At 38.7% G+C, this 20,690-nt stretch overlaps 1 protein-coding gene across 1 annotated transcript; it reads right to left on the reverse strand.

The window, feature by feature from the left end:
- Window positions 1-446: 446 nt before the first annotated feature.
- On the reverse strand, window positions 447-20,101 carry NSUN3 (NOP2/Sun RNA methyltransferase family member 3). The gene is made up of 6 exons (XM_026854604.1): window positions 19,915-20,101; window positions 19,571-19,682; window positions 17,791-18,134; window positions 16,052-16,206; window positions 15,391-15,512; window positions 447-2,326 (listed from the first exon to the last, which is right to left on the reverse strand). The coding sequence occupies exons 1-6, from the start codon at window positions 19,925-19,927 to the stop codon at window positions 2,065-2,067; spliced, it is 1,008 nt and encodes a 335-aa protein (XP_026710405.1). The 5' UTR covers window positions 19,928-20,101; the 3' UTR covers window positions 447-2,064.
- Window positions 20,102-20,690: the final 589 nt, after the last annotated feature.

The raw sequence follows: 20,690 nt of genomic DNA on the forward strand, positions 1-20,690 counted from the left end.
CACCTCAAACATTTTTCATCACAAAGGAGGTGAAAGGATAACCGTGGAAGCTCACGCACCAAAGAGGCAGAGTACCTTATGCGTTTATTTCCTCCAGCAAAAGATGCAGCAGCAAAAAACCTGCGCAACCCATCTTCCTCTTAGTCACAGGTGCCTGAAGAACCAAAGATACAGCTCACAATCAGCATCTGCTTTCAGGCCACTAAGATTTTCTTCAGTTCAGGTGCTGTGTTTCTGAACTCTGCCTTCTTACTGCTCTAGATTCTATAGACAGGATCTTCCCAGCAGCCACAACGCTCAGAGCAGAGACAAATGTTGAGTGCTGCATGACCGTGGGTGTTACTGACAGAGAACGGGGGTGAATGCAGAGTCGAGGCTCATCAGTGTAACAAGGTGAGCAGAGAATAAAGGCAGTGAAAAGCCAACTGAATTTTTCAGAGACAAAAGGCAGTTCAGTCACAGTTGTATTTCTGAGCTCACAGCAACAGAATCACCAGAGAATTTAATGTACAACTAGTGCATTTCCAGCATGGTTACATGAAGCTCCTTACAGAAGGCCTCGGGCAATCAACTTTATTCTTGCCTTTGTTAACGAGGTGCAGAATCATCAATTTGGTAGTTTTTCCAGTGCTTACAAATTGATATTCTTCAGTCTTCAGAAAAAAATCAAATCTGTATTGTCATGTTTGTGCTTGCAAAAAACTTATAATTACATATACAGAGATGTACACATAAAATATATGAAATATATAAATGTACACACACACACTTCCACACAAGCAATTTATCTACCAGAAAAAAAAAAAAAAAGTCTCTTCTTCAAAACCCCATTCCTTAAAGACAATTATAAGCTTCAGTCAGGGAAAGAACCTCTCTTTGCTTGAGAGGGATGAAAGGGCTATGTTCTCCTTCAGGACAAGGATTTGACCTAACATATACACCGTTACATGATCCACTCATAGGTATAATTGCTGGAAAAGAAGTTTCCACACCTAGCCCACAGGCAGTACATAGGGAGACACAGTTTGCATGTGCATAGACATGACCGTGTATGTATGTGCACGTATGTCTATACATTAACCCACAGCATTGTGTAGCAGAATTAAGGGAACCTGAAAACATCATCAGTACATGTTCTCACTGGAACTCTTTCCTTAGACACCACAGATACAACATCACGAATTCATGCAACATTTCTTAACTCGGTGGATAAGCCACTTATCCAGATTGTCTGTTTTGCTCGTCATGACTGTAATTACGTAACAAAACTCTTTGAATACTGTGCTATTACTGTGGTCATTAATCATTATGCTTCTTTTTCAAATGTGTTCTCTGGAGACTGCTGGATATACCGCATTATGCCACAAAATGAGTACCAAAGCTAAACATATCTAAATCTACAGTTTTAAGGATATTTCAACATAATTTACTCCTTCAATTTATATTTTTGTAAGATGAAAAATATAAAAAAAGAAAAAGCTGGTGTCAATATAGCCGATAACGTTTGCGACTGTAAACAAAAGGCAGTTTTTAACCAGGAAAAAACTTAGCAAATATGAAACTTGTTTTGCCAGTTGCTTGGAATAGTCACAGCTTAAGATGACAGACTCTGCATACAAATCAGTTCTTACAAGAAAACAGATTTCTAGATGTGTTTGAGAAAGAATGCAAGATTTCCATGACTTCAGACCATTGAAACCATTCATTTGAAAACATAATGTATTTAAACCGAATTAGTAATTAAAAAAACAAAACCAAAAAACAGTGCAAAACCCCACCTCTATTCTAGGCCTCTATTCTAGGATACAAACCCATATAAGAGCATTACTTTGATAATAATACAAAGAGCCCTTGACTTCACAGAGGCCCCCAACTCACATTAGAAGACACATTCAGTATTTTCAGCTAAATTGTCTATCTTCCTTTTATTAGGCAGCAGTTGATACAAAATTGCAATGCTCTAGATTCAGTTGCATTGGACATGTTCATATACACATACTATATTAGAAATAAATATTAATTTATCACATATCCTTTATAAAATACTAACAGGCATCAGATGGACTATATTTTCTTTAATTTAGCTACATACATTGGACCCCATGCTCTCCCTTTCTCTGGGAGAACCAGAAGTTCATGCTGTTGCATACCACTGAGGAAAGTGAATTCCTGAGAAACAGCTTTGGCCATTTCAGTTATGTCTACAGGCATAACATTACTGCAGGAGTTTAGAATGAGATTTATTACATCGCTGTTTTCTGCCTTTGAGAGCGTGCACGTAGAATAGACCAACGATCCACCAGGACGCAATGCTTTAATAGCAGACCTACAAATAAAGAAACAAACAAAAACTCAACAGAAGAAGTGACATACTGGGGGTGGAGGAACATATATAGACTTATAAGTCTAGAGTTGTAAGTAGGTATACATAAATATGAGAAAAATATCATCATGAAAATGTCTTAACAGTATTATAATTGACAGTTCAGGAAACTACCAGCAACATGTTTTTGCTTCCTCATTTATTAATGTATTCTCAGTTACTGAAGGTATTTTTTACACGACAATGACAAGCAGAAAGCAGCATCCATTCAGAGTTGCAGAACATATTTCAAGAATTTATATGCACAGCACAACTGTGAAAATGCTGCAACTGTGCATACAAAATGGGTTACACCACATCAAAAGTGCTAGTTAGACACTTAGCTAGCTGCTTGCATGAACAAATATCAGAATGTACAGTTGCAGTAATAGCCTGAACTAATTACTGGGCTGTAATTTTACAAACATTTCTGCAAATTCTGCAATATATTTGGCAGGTGAGAGGACTCAGGGGTTTCACTGAGCCACTATTTTTCAACCTGTTTTCCTAAGGAAATATGACTTATTGGATTTTCTGTTTATGTTCCCTTCACCTATTAACCTGCTGACAAATGTTGACTGAACAAAGGTAAAATGGTGGCTTAAGATTTCAAGTATCCTGAAAGCTTCATGACTACTGGTGAATGGACAGAACAGAGGCGCTTTTTCACTTTCCCACTGAAACCCAGTTTAAACAGATTACTTTCCATTAAATCAGATCTGCAAGGTCCTCTTTTTGGACAGATAAAATATACCCTATGAGAGTATAGAAATGAGATATGTAATCTATATTTACCTACTGCAAATTAAGAGAGTAAGAAAAATCTCAAATCTTGCACCACAGAAGAGCACTCTTCAAATCTGGTACCACCGTATAACTGAAAGAGGAAGCGACGCTAAAGGTTCATTTGCTATTAAAATGCTCTCTTAAAATAATCCCTTTTAATCATACACTTTGGAGTCTTCTGGGACATAATGGCTCAAAGACTGAGCTGTAAGCTAGTATTCGAACAGATCACCTCATTGTTTCTGGAAAACAGATATAACTGGGCTGAAGCAAATACCATATTAAAATACAACTGTTCCCTAATCAGAATTTCTTTTGTTTAAAAGCAAGAGAATCTGAACAGGTGAATGCTGTTACTCAGGTTGTGAATATCAGAGACAAGGCAAGCGTTCAGGGGACTGCAAGTGTGTCATTGGGAATTTAGCAGGTGCTTGAGGGCAGGACAGATACTGGAAGCATGGATTTATGGAGCACGGTGACACACACAGTATTGCTGTATGGAAAGACACTGAATAATCTTAGATTGGAAGATATTACTGACAATACTGCATTAACTCCTAAAAAAGAAAAAACATCTACAGGGGAAAAATAAAAACACCCCCTATCCTCAAACCGCGTGAGGTGAGCAGCCCCCAAATGCAGTGAGCCTGATTCCAAGCCCAGATAAACAAACACAATGCCACTGAAAGAGCAATTACTCCAGAGACACACTGAGGACTTTCTAAGGGTGATATCTGAAAAAAAAAAAAAAAAAAGTTGAGAAAGGAAAGAAGAAAATACAAGGGGAAAAAGATAAGTTCTTTTAACAGAATTGGACCTTTTCAGGAAAAGAATCAATAAAGAAAAGGCTCATCACAAGCGAGATCAAAGCAGACCACAGATCAAAGCTAGTCTGAAAGTCCTGTTTGAAATAATATGGAAACACCAGGACAAATTACAGCTTCAGAGAGAGATAATACAACTGTGCTCACTTTCCCAGGTGAAAACTCCTGCATATTATACCCAATCTGTTTCTCTGGGGAGTGTACACATTATCTTGCTCATTTTTATTATGAGTCTTGGTTACATTAATCAGAAAGCCAAGTACATATTTTACTGGAGTCTATACTACTCCAATTTTAGTTAGTGTAAAAGAGCAGAGCTCTCAACTGAAGATGCTCAAAGGAAAATCAGTGTTTAATGCCTTTGTTGTATCAGTCTTCAGTGAAAAGATGGAGGGTGAGCAGATGGCTAGCACATTTAGCGTATGTGAGTGAGCAGTTCAAGTTCAGCCTGTTACAAGGAAAAAACAGGTTACAGAGTACTTAGTCTGAATACTTTCAATTTAACTGAGTCTAATGGACTCATTCTAGGATACTTCCAAAATTAGCTAAAGCTGTCATAAAACTATAAGCTTATCTCAGACCTCTGAGTAGCTTTTGGGAGCCTACACAAATGTTTAAGAATGCTTTAGACACAGGTTGATACAGGATGACACTTACCTTGAGACAGTAAAACAGAGCAGGTGTCATCCTAACAGCCCTTCCAGATCTTACTTTCTAAAATTCTGCAGTTACCAGCATGTATTTGAATTGCTCAGTTCCAGACACTCATCTTCCCTCCCCTATTCATCCTAACACACAAACACTCTTCAGCAGGCTACAAAAGCACCAGTACTGGCCTCGAGGTCCTAGGCTGTCTCCACTGTCACACCAGCTACCTTCCTTGTTTGCAGCTGCCCACTTAAAAGGGCAGGGCTTATGCTGCTGCTCTCTGGCCTGTCTGCGCAACCACAGTGCACCCAGATGTGTGATCTCAGCTTCTCGGCCTCATACTGGTTCTGGAAAACATAAAAGCATTCCCCCCCCCTCCCCCCCATGTAATAGTTGCTTGGTTTTTAGCTTTCATATTAGAACTCAAAAGAGAACAGAGCTGAAGTCTAAATGGGCTCTCAAAGTTAAGCTGATCTTCACAGTATTATTAGAAACCACCTACTTTACTCATTTTCATAGAATTGTCCCCTCCAGCTACACCTTCTCCATGCATATGTGAATGCCAAGCCACTAGAGGGCAGCTAGCTGGCTTGGAAATGCAAAAATATTTTTGCATGACAATCAAGATGTACTTTTAGCACACCTGATAGAAGTAGATAACAGCAACTTCTGTCCTACCTATAAGACAGATACTACATGAACATTCAAACAAGTGAGAAAATATTTTTACCATGTAAAAGTGGAAAAGGTAGAATGTAAACACCAAAAAGTAGACAGAACTACAGCTTACAGGGTTAAAAGCCTGGGCACTTGTTAAGAGTACTTTCCTTACCATATGTAAAGTAACAACCATTCAAGACAACAGTTTTAAAAGCACCATGCTCCTACAGCTGAATCACTGGGGCAGTGATTCAGAGGAAAGTGCAGCATGGGCTTCTGAACAAAATCCTGAAAACCTCACATCAAAACACCCCTGACTCTAAACCTCCTTAGCTTAGGAATCTTCACCGGCCCATGACCCAAAAAGGTCAGTCTGCTCAGTGCAGTTACCTTTATTCTGAAGCTAAATCATGAATTAAAATATCTAAGGAGGATTGGTTTACCCTGCAAGGTTAATCAATGTATCTATCCACCTTGTCAAGTTCAGCAACAGTTGTTTCAGTCTGTGTTCAAAGCCAACCGGCAGCCATCCCTGATTAAGCCGTGCTTGGCTTTTGATAAACCTGCACTGAGCTGCAAAATTCAAAGTGAGGAAGTGCTGGGCTCAAAGTCACAGGGTGATGCTATGCTGGACTAAGCAGATCCAGAGAGTCTGACACCCCTCATCATCAGCATGACAGACAATTCACTCATAAGAGAATTTGTTCAGATAAATTTAAGAAACTAGTCCTCCTCTATAACCAATGGAGGGAAACAAGCTTATCCAAGGGACAGGTCTGAGCTGGGGCATAACTTAACAGGCATCTAGCAGAACTCACCACTGCTACTATGACTCCACCATCTAAGAATGTAAGATTCCGCTTACGTTCCATCTCGATTATCCTCCAAATCCTTCCTTAAAGCTCAACTCTGAGTTGAAGGAATTTGGTGCCTGTTATAAGGTACTCTTAAAAATGCTAAACTTTTAATTTTTTAAGTCCTAAAAATGGGCTCCAAATTCTAGAATGATCAAAAAGAATACCAGGGTAAAAGACCCTGAAAAATATTTTTTCACCTTCCTTTTATTATAATACATTGTTTAAAAATAAAATACATTAAAGGTAATTAATCTGCAATTACTATTCTCTTAGTGGTACAGATGACCTTCATGTTTATTGAAGAACTACAACTTTCAGTTTAAATATAGATCTAGTGATACATATTTTCATAATTTTAAATTCAGGTATATACATTTACTATAATGAATTTTACATGTTATAGGCACGAATAACTGCAAAGTCTCAAGCTTCATATGGATAAACATAAGGACACACATTAAATGCACAGGAAACCTTTCCTAGAACCGCATGACTTGTTCACCTTTCCCTACAACCATTTCTGCTTTAGTAACATGACAACCCCTTAGTACTTGCAGTCAAGACCCTAAAGTATCACCACCACTGTCAACAGCTGATGTGTGTAATAAAGCTTTTATGTTGCCTGTTATCATACTATACCACTTCACAAGTGTGAGGTTATTGTTCCTAATGTCATAATATAGTCAAGTTTTATCTAGTTTATTTCTCAAAAATTACTTTAAATCTAACAATGGAAAAAATGCTAACAGTAAATTAGGGAAACCAGAGCAGTATTATTATTTATTATCTCAGGGAAAAAAAGACCAGTCTAGAGTCACACAATAATTTCAAACCCAAAAAACTCTTACATGCAACTAAAATGTGGCTAGCCAGAACCCAAAAAGAGGATTTTTCACACTTACAGAAAATTACAAATGAAAGGCTGACATTTTGTTCATTCTAAAAGTCTTGGCATCTCAAACATCCTTTTAAAAATAGGCAGACAATAAATACATATTTCATTCCATAGCTAGCACCTGCATGTCCAGCCTACTCCTGTGCTTGGGTTTATGTTGCATGCCATTAGAAGCGTCAGCATTAATTATGTTAATCATTCAACCATTTTCAGTATTAAAGTAAAACCATTACATATATTTTAGAGCCATTTTAAAATAATACAACACTTCAATAGTGCCATCTTTTGGCAACTGGGATGTATTTCTGCTCAATATGCAAGATAATGTCTGGTCAGAATAAAAGCTGCTAACCCTTCTATAAACTATTCAATCAACAAAACATCTCAAGACAATTTTACTTTTATCCTCAACGCTATTCTTTTTATTAACTAAATTACAGAATGGTTTGGTTTGGAAGGGACCTTAAAGACCATCCAGTTCCACCCCCTGCCATGGGCAGGGACACCTTCCACTAGCCCAGGTTGCTCAAAGCCCCGTCCAGCCTGGCCTGGAACACTGCCAGGGAGGGGGCAGCCACAGCTGCTCTGGGCAACCTCTGCCAGTGCCTCACCACCCTCACGGGAAAGAATTTCTTGCTTATCTCTAATCTAAATCTACCCTCTTCCTGTTTAAAACCATTACCCCTCATCCTATCCCCATACCCCCTGATCAGGAGTCCCTCCCCACCTTTCCTGTAGCCCCTTTCAGTACTGGAAGGCCACTATAAGGTCTCCCCGGAGCCTTCTCTTCCCCAGGCTGAACAACCCCAACTCTCTCAGCCTGTCCTCACAGGGGAGGGGCTTCAGCCCCATGAGCATCTTAGTGACCTCCTCTGGACCCACCCAAGCAGGCCCATGTCCTGCTTGTGTTGGGGCCCCAGAGCTGGACACAGAACTCCAGGTGGGGTGTCACCAGAGCAGAGGGGAAGAATCCCCTCCTTCAACCTGCTGGCCACACTTCTGATGCAGCTCAGGACACAGTTGGCTTTCTGTGCTGTGAGTGCACATTGCTGGGTCATGTTTACTTTTCCATCTTCTAATACCCCCAAGTCCTTCTCCGCAGGGCTGCTCTCAATCCACTCATCACCCAGCCTGTATTTGTGCTTGGGATTGCCTCGACCCATGTGCAGACCTTGCACTCAGCCTTCTTGAACTCCATGAGGTTTGCACAGGCCCACCTCTCCAGCCTGTCCAGGTCCCTCTGGATGGAACATCCCTTCTCTCCAGTGTGTTGACCACACCACACAGCCTGGTGTTGTTGGCAAACTGCTGAGGGTGCACTCAGTCCCACTGTCCACGTCGCCAACAAAGATGCTGAACAGCGCCAGTCCCTACAACAGCCCCTGAGGAACAGCACTTGTCACTGCTCTCCACTTGAACATTGAGCCTCTGACCAGAATTCTTTTGAGTGCCAGCATCCAGCCAATTCCTTATGCACTGGGTTGTCCATCCATCAAATCCCTCTCTCCAATTTAGATGCAAGGACAACATGCGGGACAGTGGCAAACACAGACATGAAGATATTACTGAAGATATCACACATTTCCTTCTTCCTCTTGGAAGGAGTCCAGATACGTTGTGGCAATAAGGCCTGCATGTTAAAGGTTTTGCTTTTATTTCTCAAAACCAAGTCAAAATGATAACGAAATTCCTCCTCTGCCAAAACAATTTTTTTAATACTTCCTGATGGGCGGTGACAGAGGTGCACAGAAGACAAAGACACTAGTTCAAGTATTCTATCCATATTCCTAGCAGGTACTCCCTCTACTCCTCTCAAAGTAAGCTTTGCTACTGTAGAGAGAATTTCAGTTCAGAATAACACGGTAGCAACAGTACAAACATGAAGTGAACTGCTTTTTTTCAGCATTAGATTGAACTTGAAATAAAAGTAGACACAGCCACCACAAAACACCCCAAACCACCAAACACACAAATTCAAAAAACCCACCCTGTTCTGCTCTAGCCAAAGTGTGTCCTGAAAATTCTGATAAATAACATTTCCATAGCAAACAAATTTAAATTCTTCTAAAGAAAAAAATGAACCTTCAGTTTAACATTATTGAGTCTTCTCTAATGCATGGCAGCTTCCAAAATACTTGTCTAGTTAACACAGGGCTATGAGACGTCCTTTGCCATACTAGAACCGCAGCACCCTTGCAATGGTAACAGATTGGTTTATCCCATTGACAGGTTTAAGAGCTGCAAGTGCCAAAACAATGCTTAAGAATTTTGCTTTCACTCTCAGTGTTGCAGCGCCCTGCACACTCACACACTGGGTTTCTGCAGGCCCTGTATCACTAATAATAGCAAGGCTGTTTCTAGCTGGCTAGACTCCAGCAGCCAGAAGTAGTCTACTCCAGCAGCCAGAAGTAGTCTACTGCTACAAACCTTCAATCCTTCTGTCATTTTAGTCATCCCAGAATTACCTTCTTAGAGGTCCATCCCTCTTCCCAGCTTAAACTTTCTTACTATTTACAAGAAGAACAACATATATAGCCCAAGCAGAACCATCTCAGCTACAGAAAGGAGAACAAAAGACCTTTGAAGCCCACTACAGACTTTGCCACACAGCTTTAGTGTTTTTCCTTGCAGCTTACATACAAAAAGGACTGAAGGTGGATTTAAAGCAAAATTTGTGTCAATTTAAACCTGTGATCTCAAAACAAATGACTAGCTGCTGGGTAGCTTATTTGTTTATTCATGCAGTTATTTGTTAATTCATTTAACTGTTTTGCAACATATCATTAGGGATTTGATCTGAGAGTTACTCACAGGGCACTGCCATCAGCTTAAGGAACCAGGCAGTACATAAAATCAGGAACTATTTATTTTAACATCTCTGATGGAAGACAACAGTGGCCATAGCACTCACTCTTTGTGAAGAAATTCAAACCAACCACGAGTCTAAAACACCCAGTGAAATGACTCATACCACCAGCAACATAATCAACAGTGTTTTGGGGAGTGGCACAGCACAAACATGCCACATTTAAAGCATACAAAATTAGAACAAAAAACAAAGTCTCCTTGTCCAGTCAGCTGCTACCTAACTGTTTTCATCTGGAGGGTCAAGGATGCACAGAGAAGGAAAACAGTTTGCACAGCAAGACACACTGGGCAGCACACCCAATTTGGAGCCCAGGGCCACCACACTATATAAAGTATGCAGCTTTTCTAAGATAGGAGGTGGTTAACGAAGGAATCATCACACAACCCACAATAGATTTGCTGGTCCAGCAGTTGCAATTCTAAAAAATTCCCAGTGGAGCTAATTGACTAGATGGTTATAGGTAACGAGTGGATTAAATGGGCAGCTACAGGGGAGCAAAGAGAAAAATTCTAGGGAAAGAGCTGAAGAACAGTGTGATGAAACAATTCTCATCATTATTTTCTCCACTTTCCTATGTGACTTGTTTCCCTTCTCCACAGAAAATTGCTTCCCCCTCTGGTACCACAGTTCAGAATCCCCTGTGGTCACTCCAAAACACGCCTGAACTTCACCCAGGGAGCTCCTTCCAGCACATGCTGAAACAGAAATCTGTGGCACAAGAGAGTTGACATATTTCTGGAGGGACTCCCTTGTGCTTCTCCTTCTGCTGTGACATTCAGCCCTACCACCCTTTTAATGCTTGAACTAAAACTCAAGCAACTTCTACAATGGTAAACTTTTTTAAAGGTTCAACACACTGGCTCTCCTTGCCTTTGCAATGAACACTAAAGGCTGAGATGTTTTTCATCAGTAGCAAATCACAAAACTGAAAACTGAATCACTGCATAGGACAGCTAGCTATTTCTGAGTATCTTCCTTTTTACTTCAGCATTACATGCCCATGTACTATAAAGGCTTTTGTCTTAAAACAGAAATGGTGTAATAGTACCATATGCTAAATATATGATGGTATAACTTATAAAAAACAATTTTTGCCTTCACTGCCAACACCATCACCACCACCCCCCCAATTAAAAGCACACAATTCTTCTTCTAGGTACATGTGGAAAACTCTACATTTCACTGAAAACTAGAGGTGACACTGAATGCGGGAGGAAGACTATCAGGATTTTTCCAGTAAATCACAGTATTTACTACACACCATGTGAAAAAGACTCTTTTTCAACAAGTAAATCTACATTCATTCTATGAAACCACATCACTAATTTTCACATACCAGAGAAAACAGCAGCTTGTAACTTAAGGTTTGTTACGTTTGTGTCCTACACTTTCACCAACAGTTTTAACATTTATTCTAAGATATATTTTCAAAGGTCTGGAACTAGAGAAAATAAAGCAGGTCATGTGGCACATAGATTAGCCTTTAGAGACTCAGGTTGTCAATTCTACCTGATGACTCGAGGGAAACAGACAATCTCATTTTACTTCCCATGTGTGTAGATTGCTAAACCACCATAGGAAATGGCTGCATCAGCAGCAGTCACTGCTCTGGGACAGAAGCAGCAAGACAAGCACAGATCACAAACTTTATGAAGCCACTTGCACAACATCTGGTTACTTACATATGACATTAACTAATGGTTTAAGTACCGTTTAATTCAGAAAAATAGGTTCAGGATACTTGGGTTGAGGTTGCTTTTTTCCCTTCAAAATAAAAACATGTGCACAACTATTCATTCAATAAGAAAAAAAACACCAAAACCTCAAAACTTCTGGCAGCCTCTTCTTGAAAAAGACCAGCAATTTCAAATACCATATTCTGACTGATAACCAAAGTAAAAACATTCTTTGTACAGAGGGCAACATTCATTTTATCTCACTATTGCACTCCACTTGCATAGGGTTTGTAAGAGCGGATTCGTATGTTATACAGAACCAGACACTTCCTTTAAAATTGTATTTAGAAACAAAACAGGGATTGAAACATTTCATGAACTAGGAAGAATAAAGGGTTCTCTGGGTTTCTCAAGCCAAGTTTAATGCTTTACCCTGAGTTCTGGAAAATGAGAATACATACAACTCGAAAGAGATAAGCTAGGAAAATGAGCGTTGTGTATGGCTTATTTTGCCACCAGTAATCCAAAGCACACTTCAAACTTCTTATGCATCCTGAATTCACACAAATCTCTTAACTTTGCATAATATCTAAGACATACACACAGAGCCTCAATTGTAGCTAACTACTAGGAAGAAAATGAGGTGAAAAAGGAAAGTCAACCAGTATGTATTTTTTAAAGTTAGTCTGAGCTCCTGTGGACCAGAACTCTATTAAACACCAATTGGTGCTGAGAGATGTTGTGTATAGAAGAGTTACAGTAGTCTGAATGCCTTTGCTGCATTTTCTAAATTTCATCCTGTTGGATTTATGCTGAGCCTTAACACAGTTTCTTCTAGCTGCAGTAACTGGTCTAGTAATAATTATAACATCCATAACAGTTTCACCACTAAGGTATTATGCACTTGAGCTTAACCCAAAATTTAATTTCTATCTGAAAACTGATAACATTGGTAAATTCACTTAGAGGAACCACTGCATTTTGCGCTAGCATTCAGTATCAGGAAATGAACATTCCTTCCTTACTTTGCAATTTGTTTTCTGTATGAACACTCCAAATAATAACAAGATTTGCAGTGTGTTCTTGCATTATAGCACACAGCAGGGATGCTTTGATTTTGGTATTAACAATCATTACAATCTTAATTTCTTTCAAATCAGTGGTGCCCTCACTGCTTATAAAATTTGCTGTTCAGCATTTATGCCATTTATTTACATTTCATATTTTATTCAGACTGGAATAGGAAGATTGCTGCATCAGTTTCAACATTTCTTCCAGATCTTCATTCTCTGAAACCTCTACATTCTTAATAAATGACACTATCTTGCAAAAACTTTTCTTCCCTTCACTTCCTTTCTGATGTCCCCAGCTTCCCCACCCAAGCAGATCTACTACTAAAAAAAAAAAAAAAAAAAAAAAAACCAAACCTGGAAAAACAGATTACAAGTGAAGCATTTCCTTAATTAAGAGGGATCTCAAAGTCTGGGCTAAATGTGACTTGACAGAAATGGAAACACAATAAGCCTTTGCATTTCATTCTTCCCATGTGTTATCCTTATACTTAATACTACTGCTAAACTGAAATAATGCTTGGTCCTTATACTTTAAGTTTCATCTTCAAATCACACAGTATTTCTTACACTACTCTCAACAAAATTGCTGGCATCTAGCTTTATACTTGTTTTTGGTTTACAGATACAGGAACCAAGGTGAGAAATGCCCATGAACATAAAGCACCAGGTAATCTGAATAGATAAACCACAGGTAGCTCTTCATGAGCTGACTCACGTAAAATGCAGTACAGCTGGATCAACACAGCTTCAGCCTTTCTGAATATTACTGGAAGTAATCTGAGATGGGATTCAAACCCAAATTTTTATTTGTAGACTCTAGCCATAAAACAAAGGCTTGAACAGGGTAGCATTTCATAATTTTAATTCTGCCAAACATCTAATGCACTTGCATTAACGTGTTAGCCTTTCCTGGTCTCATTTTTATCATTTCCTTCTTCCCTTTCACATGGCGTCCGAGATGTTTTTAGTAGTGGAAATTCTGTCTAAAGTGATCGGACAAAAGGTACAATAAAAATAGAGTGGACAGCTATACCATTTACTAAGTACACGTCCAGTATTTTACACTATAACGCTTGTAATCTCTAACTCTTGAACCTAAGCATTTATTTCATATGCTCCAAAATATTTTAAAAGACAAAAAAAAAAATCCAGTGCACATAACAATAGATTGGTCAATCTACAGAACTACTCAGATCTATGTAGAGCAATGAAATTACTGTCCTTTTACTTCGATTTACATATCAAAAGTATATTGTCCTTACAATTCTAATCTTTATTGCAGTTGCTATAGTAAAGTATACTTTCAGCAGAAGCAAAGTTCTCTTCTTGATTTAGGAATATTCAATTAAATCTGATTTGGGCTGACAGGAATGTCTCGTTTTTTTAAAAACAAGGTTTCTGCTGTCATGAGTTCTCTGCTTCAGGATTACAATCTGGAGTGATTTATGCAAATTCTCAAAGTTCTCTTCATGATATATATGCTTTCTTTTGGTACAGGTTCACAAATTGGATTTTATATGTCAAATATTGAAAAGGGAAAACTGAAACAGGTCAGTGTTTTAGATGTGATTGATTTCTTCAAAGGAAATGGGTGACATGATGCATTATTGCAATAAGATACTTGTATTTCTGTTATAAATCATAGGCTTCTGCTAGGCCTTTTTCAACTGGAAGTCATGCAAAACCAAAACTATCCTGAACTGCTGAAATGGGAACTTTCCATGAAAACTTTCTTTTTTATAATATGTTATTCTTCCCTCAATTTTCTTTGACAGATGGACTTCAGGCATGACTGTTGCTCTGCAAAAAACACTCAAGTCTAGAAAGTATTATTGGGAAAACACTCCCTGCCGCCGCCCCCCCCCCCAAGAAAAACTGTAGTTAGAAATGCTTCACAAATACTAGCCTATGGTTGGTATTAAAAAAATCTAATACACAACAACCTTGATTTGAATTACAGGTGGATGTTCTTGAAAAATAAATAAACAATCCTTTCTCTCCTACCACAACCCGCACTCTTTTACTTTTTTTACCCTATCAATTATGATCAGTAATCTTTCTCTGCTACACATAGTCAAATGGCTATTAAATTCCAGCAGCATGTAAGAAAGTACAATAGTGGACTCAATCTTTTCATATTAACAGCCCAGAAAGCAAATTCTCAAGCAGCACTAACTAATGACCTAAGTGATGGCTGATAACAAGCCCTGACTTACAGCTCAGCTATCAAAAAGTCTGCAATAAAGAACTGTAAAGGATAATTCTGTGAAAGAACAACAACAAAATGAGTTGGGGAAGAATGCCCAACTTGGTAGGTTTATAAACTACTTCCACAGACAGTTAAAAAAGCACTATTAAAAATTATACATGTTTTTGCTTCAACTGAGGACTATATCTGAAACCGTTCTAGCTGTGTCCACCAAAAATATTTTGATGTTTTACCAGACTGTTCCGAGTCATCTGAAAATGGACATATACGTGAACAAGTGAGTTAAGAGGACTGTACAGCAATACATAGATGACCTATGCCTCACAGCTTATATTACCCCATACAAATTTCCATATTCGCATTAACCTAGATCAACTGTTTATTGCAAACAGCATTGCAACAACATATTCTTCACTTTCTTTTCACATAGTGAAACCTGGTTTTGATTATGAAACGTGACAAATCTTGCCCCCATATAATTTTTATTAATTATGAAAAACTCTTTTAAAAGCTTTCTTTTGCACTTCTCACCTTAGCAGCTGGAATTGTAGATATGGTAACTCCTTCCTTTGTATTAGCCTAAGTGTAGCTTGCTGAATATCGGAAGAGAATAGCCAACTTCTGTCATTTGAACAAGGAGCATCAACCAGTACCTAAGCAATAAATAAATAAGAGCAAATAAGACAATTCACAATAAAGATACTCACTTTCTGAACACTGTGTGCCAAAAATCCACTCAACTTACTTTTGCATACACTTGGAACACCCTTTTTATTTTCCATTTTAGCAGCAGAAATGATCTAATTACTATTTTGAGATGTTTTTATGGAGTTATGGAGGGAGAAGGGGGGGATAAGAAATTACTGCTCCAAAAGTACCCTCTACCCGATGAGCTCTCACTTTTTCCCCCCCTTCCTAATTACACATTGTGCAAAGAACATTGCTGCAAGATCTTCAGAATTCACTACCAAGGCTCTGTGGGTAATATCATCTAACACATGATTAAATGCACAAGAGGCTTCATAAAGTAATTCCTGAGGCTCTGAAATCCTGTACATGACCTTGGTTCCCCTTGATAGATCAGATATTTTTGTGGGGGCCAGAAAAAGAAAGAAAATTTAAAAGCAAGCAGCACAGGAAGAAGAAGAAGCAGAATGTAGAAATATCATTTGCTAATAAGACATAATGTTACCTTGTCATATAATTCAGGCTTAAGATCTCCAATGTGTCTACCATCCAGTTTAGAGACCATTATTAAGTTAATCAAAGGATCCGGGATGAAGGATTCTATTGTCTGTTTCAACCATCTTGACCTCAAATCATCATATTCATTACAGTGAAACTGACCTTAGAAAATTAGAAAAATAAAGTCTTGGCTTTTTACAAATACAAGGAGTTACACCAATTTCAGAAGTTCTACCATTTTGCCATGACTATACACCTCGTGCTTATGTTATTGCATGTTTTATAACACTGCTGAACTTTTATAAACCCAAGTAAATTTCAACATGCTCCTACAGAGGAATCCATATTTAGTAGCAAATACTTTCTGTAGCAACAGACTTCCATAGTAAAACAAACTTTAACCATAATCCATATCGAAAGACCAGTGCTAAGAAAGTCTTTCTCGGCTCCTTGAGCCATTGTCTAAAGTAAGTACATTACTCTTATTAATTAATTACCTCTTAAATAAATATCAGTTTTGTGTATCCTAAGCCAAGCAGTCCAACTCCCTAGCTATTTGAAATTTGAGCTAGAAGTGTTTCAACAGAAACCTTTTGGTTGCACTTATTTTAACAATGTAGCAAGAGTAGTTATCCCTTCAGAAGAAACACTGCTGCTGCTTGCACCCAGACCAGAAACACAGCACAGTATCTTTTCCTTAGTCCCATTTTCTAATTTAATAACATTTTATTTTCATGTGTCTACAGGTTGTCCTACACCATGTTTGTCAAGCACAATATGGTACATTTTAGCATTCTTTGATGTATATTAAAGACAACTTCCTTACATCTTACGTTCCCAGCAACAGTTGAGTATCTTCAGAAGCAACAACAGAATAAAAGCAGATTTTTTTGTAAAGGGTAATCCACATTTAATTTACCTCAGTGGCATCACCTCATTCCTCTATAAGAGGAAGGGAGAACCAGCTGTAATCAACAGGTGCAGGTGGTTATAGTAATGGTCTCATCAGTAAGAACATAAGGTGCTGGGAACATTTTGAGACAATTACTACCCAAGCTAATACAGACACTTGGAAACAACAATCACAGCTTGCCTTAACTCCCTAGCCTGGAAAGACCAACCTGCTGTTTGCTGTTGCTTCCTAAACACTGTGATTATTTTCATGCCCTTGTGGAATACCATGTGGATTGAACCACAAAGCTTATTAAATACTGATACAGAACAATTCTTCATCATAAGCTTTCTCCTTCTGCCTAGATCTTGCACATTTAAATGTGTTATTCTCTGATTTACATCAGTACACTTAGATTTACTTATACTGTTTGCATAGAACTGGCCAGAGCAGTAGCAGAGGAAAAGGAAAAAAAAAAAAAACAAAACAACCAAACAAAATTACAAGTATTAAGATTGCAGATCTTAATCACCCTGTGCCAACAAATCTACCTGATTTTAAGTAACTTCTTGAGCAGTAACAAAAAGGGAACCAGTAGAGAAAGAAAAACATGAGCTACTCCATTTTTGTCTGTCAGTCTACAGTAACCTATATTTAAATAATTAGCACATTTTTCATCCTCTTTTAGGTAAACAGACCATAAAATCTTACTAAATGGCACGGAACTACTTAGAATATAAACTGCTGTTTGTTTTTTTACCCCAAACCCAAATCTTAAAACCAAAACAGGCACAACTGAAAAAGCTCAAGCACAGAGACAGGGATCAGCTTCTAACAGCACCTTGATGCTTTACCTGGAGAGGCACACTGCAGTGTAGCTACTGATTTACCCCCTGGTGCAGCACAGAGATCCAAAACGTCTTCCCCATCTTTCACTTCTAATGCCAACACTGGCAACAGTGAAGCAGCGTTCAGCAGGTAATACTCTTTCAGTTTACCAGCCTGGTGTTTTTGTGCAGGGAATCTCCCAGGGGTTCTCCTGATGTAACACTTAAAAGATGCAGGAAGATAGGGTAAACTTCCTGGAAAGGCAGGATGATATCCCTTCACATGCAAGGTGTTCTCCAGTTCAGCAGATGGGCTGAACTTGTTAAGCAGAATGGCGTACTGCCAGCACAATGGGTATGTGAGTACATCTCTAGATTAAAAAAAAGGAAAAGTTACTTTGAACATTAGGTATGATTAAGAAAAGTATGCAGGAAAATAATTTTAATAGGAAATCAAGCCACCATTTTCTCTAGTTGTTGCCTTTAAAGCACTTATTCTGAAACAAGATGTTCTCTACTTTTTCTAATTCTTTAACAAACAACTGTAGAATTTATAAATGATGAAGCATAACGCTCCTTCTGACCAAAGTTCTTCCTTAGGGACAAAGGACAACATTAATATTAGTTGTAAATATCACAACAAAAAAAGTCACGTTGGTTTTGCAATGGTTATTCCAGCTCACACCATACAATGGAGTTTTTACAACTGTTCTTTTCTAAATTTTCTTTTCTATTCTGCAGACATTGTGCCAGAACAACTTTAACCAATAGATATTTCTAGCAGGCAGTCAAAAAACAGTGTTTATATGGGAGGAGCATTCTTGTTCATATTTCAGTCCACTTTTTCAGACCTTTCTTATATGGAATTTCCCCACTTTCCATTTGAATTCCTCTCAGTATTTTTTCATTTAGCCTCAAAAAATACTCCTCAGGAACATTCACTGTCTAAAAGAGAAACACACTGATCCAACCTAAAAGTTTTTAAGTTGATTCACTTAAACTAATGCTATACATTTTGGTTTTGTTTTGTTGGGTTTTTTTTAAAACAATGGGGACACTGATTTTATACTAGAGGGCATTCAGGGGAATCACGGTTTCTAAGACTGATCACATAAGATGCTTTTCCATTCAAAGTAACGTGACACTGATCATGGATGCGCTCCTCATGCGCTTTAGGTCAGTCAATTGCTTTTGTTCAAATTCCTCTTGAAAAGTATGTAAGCTAGGCAGTGAACTTCTCCAGAAGGGCTCTTCTGCTGGCTTTCCAATGAACCACCACCAGTGAGCAGGGAAGGTGTCTTCTATCAATACCATAGCCAGTTCTTTAGAAGCTGTGTGATCAAGGCCCAAATTGATAGCCTTTTGTGCAAGTCATCAATATTCAACTTCTTCTAATGAAAGAAATCGGGGGATGTACCTGTTTCCTAAAATCTTTGTCTCAGTCTCTCAAGCTACTATAAAGCTGTAGGAAAAAAAACCCTAATAGAAGCTGTTAAGTATAAAGGGATGCTTTTTGGATCACATTTTTACAAAACAGTCAACAAACACATAAGATTGCAGTCTTCTAGGAGAGCACATGCATACAGAACAGAAGCTTCATCACATCCAAAGGAATCATGTCAAGGAAAAAACTAAAATTCCAAGTTTTAGTCTTCTGCTATTTAACACTTTTACACTAGTTCTAAACTGAAAATAAATTTAAGCAGTTGTAACAGTCCATGGCTGTTTTCAAAGTTATTTTATTAATCACTTAAAAAAAATAACAGAACCTCTCCTCTCACACCACCATCTCCCCAAAACAACAGACCTGACACTGGCCCATGCTTCTCCCAGTTCCGTTGTGTACTGCTTCTCAAAATGATCCAGAGCAACTTGACAAATCTGCTTTTGAAGTTTCCCTTTAGTTTTATATTCCAGCTTCAGAGAAAGGAGAAAAAAAGCAGTAAAAAACCTAAATGAAACCCTCTCTTCAGTGAGAATTTTAGTTCTCACTAAATTATTAAAAGAACATTTTATCAATTTAAATGATGTCCATATCAGGGATATTAGGATGCTCAAATATCAAGGTCACGCCACACATGCAATCAAGACCTAAAAGAAATTTCAGAGAACAAACTGAAACAAGCTAGCGTACTCTTCTCTTCCCTTCCAGTGAAGAGATCATTCAAAGCTTTCTGATAATACTCTTCCACGTCCTCTGTGCTAATAATACAGTGTGGTTCCTGGGACTCTAATGTACCAGGAGCAAAATAAGCAAGGCATGATTCTGAGATCCCACACTATGATAATTTCTGCCAAGATGTACCCATGTGCTTAACTAAAAGGAAAAAAAAAATAATTTGTGAATCGTTGTGGAAGTCAGATGGAGTTAAGCCATGAAGCGCTGTAATAACTAATTTATTCCAGGAAAAAGGAAAAAGAAAATCGCCTATTCCTCTTCATTCTTTTATTTTTTAACCTGTGAAAATTTATTTTAATTGGGGAGGGGAAGAACTTCTGGTTTCTCAGCAAACTGGTGCTGTTCGGAAGGAAAACGCCAAAGATAAAACATTAAATTTAGCTGGATTTCCCTCCCCAGGAACATGCAGCAGCCTTCCCCTTCCTCCAACCGCCCTAACATCGTGCCTCTTCTTCCCGCTCCCCTTTGAACAATTAACGGAAGGCTCTACCAAGCTCCGAGTTACTTCTGTTGAAGCACCCGGTGCACTGCCGGGGCTGTTTTTTCTCTCTCTAACCAAGAGATCTCAGCCGGGAGCCTGCGCGGCCTCGCGGACCGGAGCCACGGCCCCGAAGGCCAACGGGTCCCGGGGAGCTTCCAGGACCGAGGAGGGCCGGCAAAACCGCGCAGGTGCTTGCGGAAGGGACATGGCACTGACCGCAAAGGGGGTGTAACGGCTGCCGAGGGGGACCCTGGCACCTGTCTCTTA

This window comes from Athene cunicularia (assembly GCF_003259725.1).
Source record: "Athene cunicularia isolate RWA chromosome 1 unlocalized genomic scaffold, athCun1 chr1_part1, whole genome shotgun sequence".
Lineage (NCBI taxonomy): Eukaryota > Metazoa > Chordata > Aves > Strigiformes > Strigidae > Athene > Athene cunicularia.

Coding starts and splice junctions, on each gene's coding strand:
- NSUN3 (XM_026854604.1), bottom strand. Junction 18,135..19,570: donor GAAGCATGGGCCAGTGTCAG/GTCTGTTGTTTT, acceptor TTTTTAATCTAG/AGATGTACTCACATACCCAT. Junction 2,327..15,390: donor CTACAATTCCAGCTGCTAAG/GTGAGAAGTGCA, acceptor CTTTATTTGTAG/GTCTGCTATTAAAGCATTGC.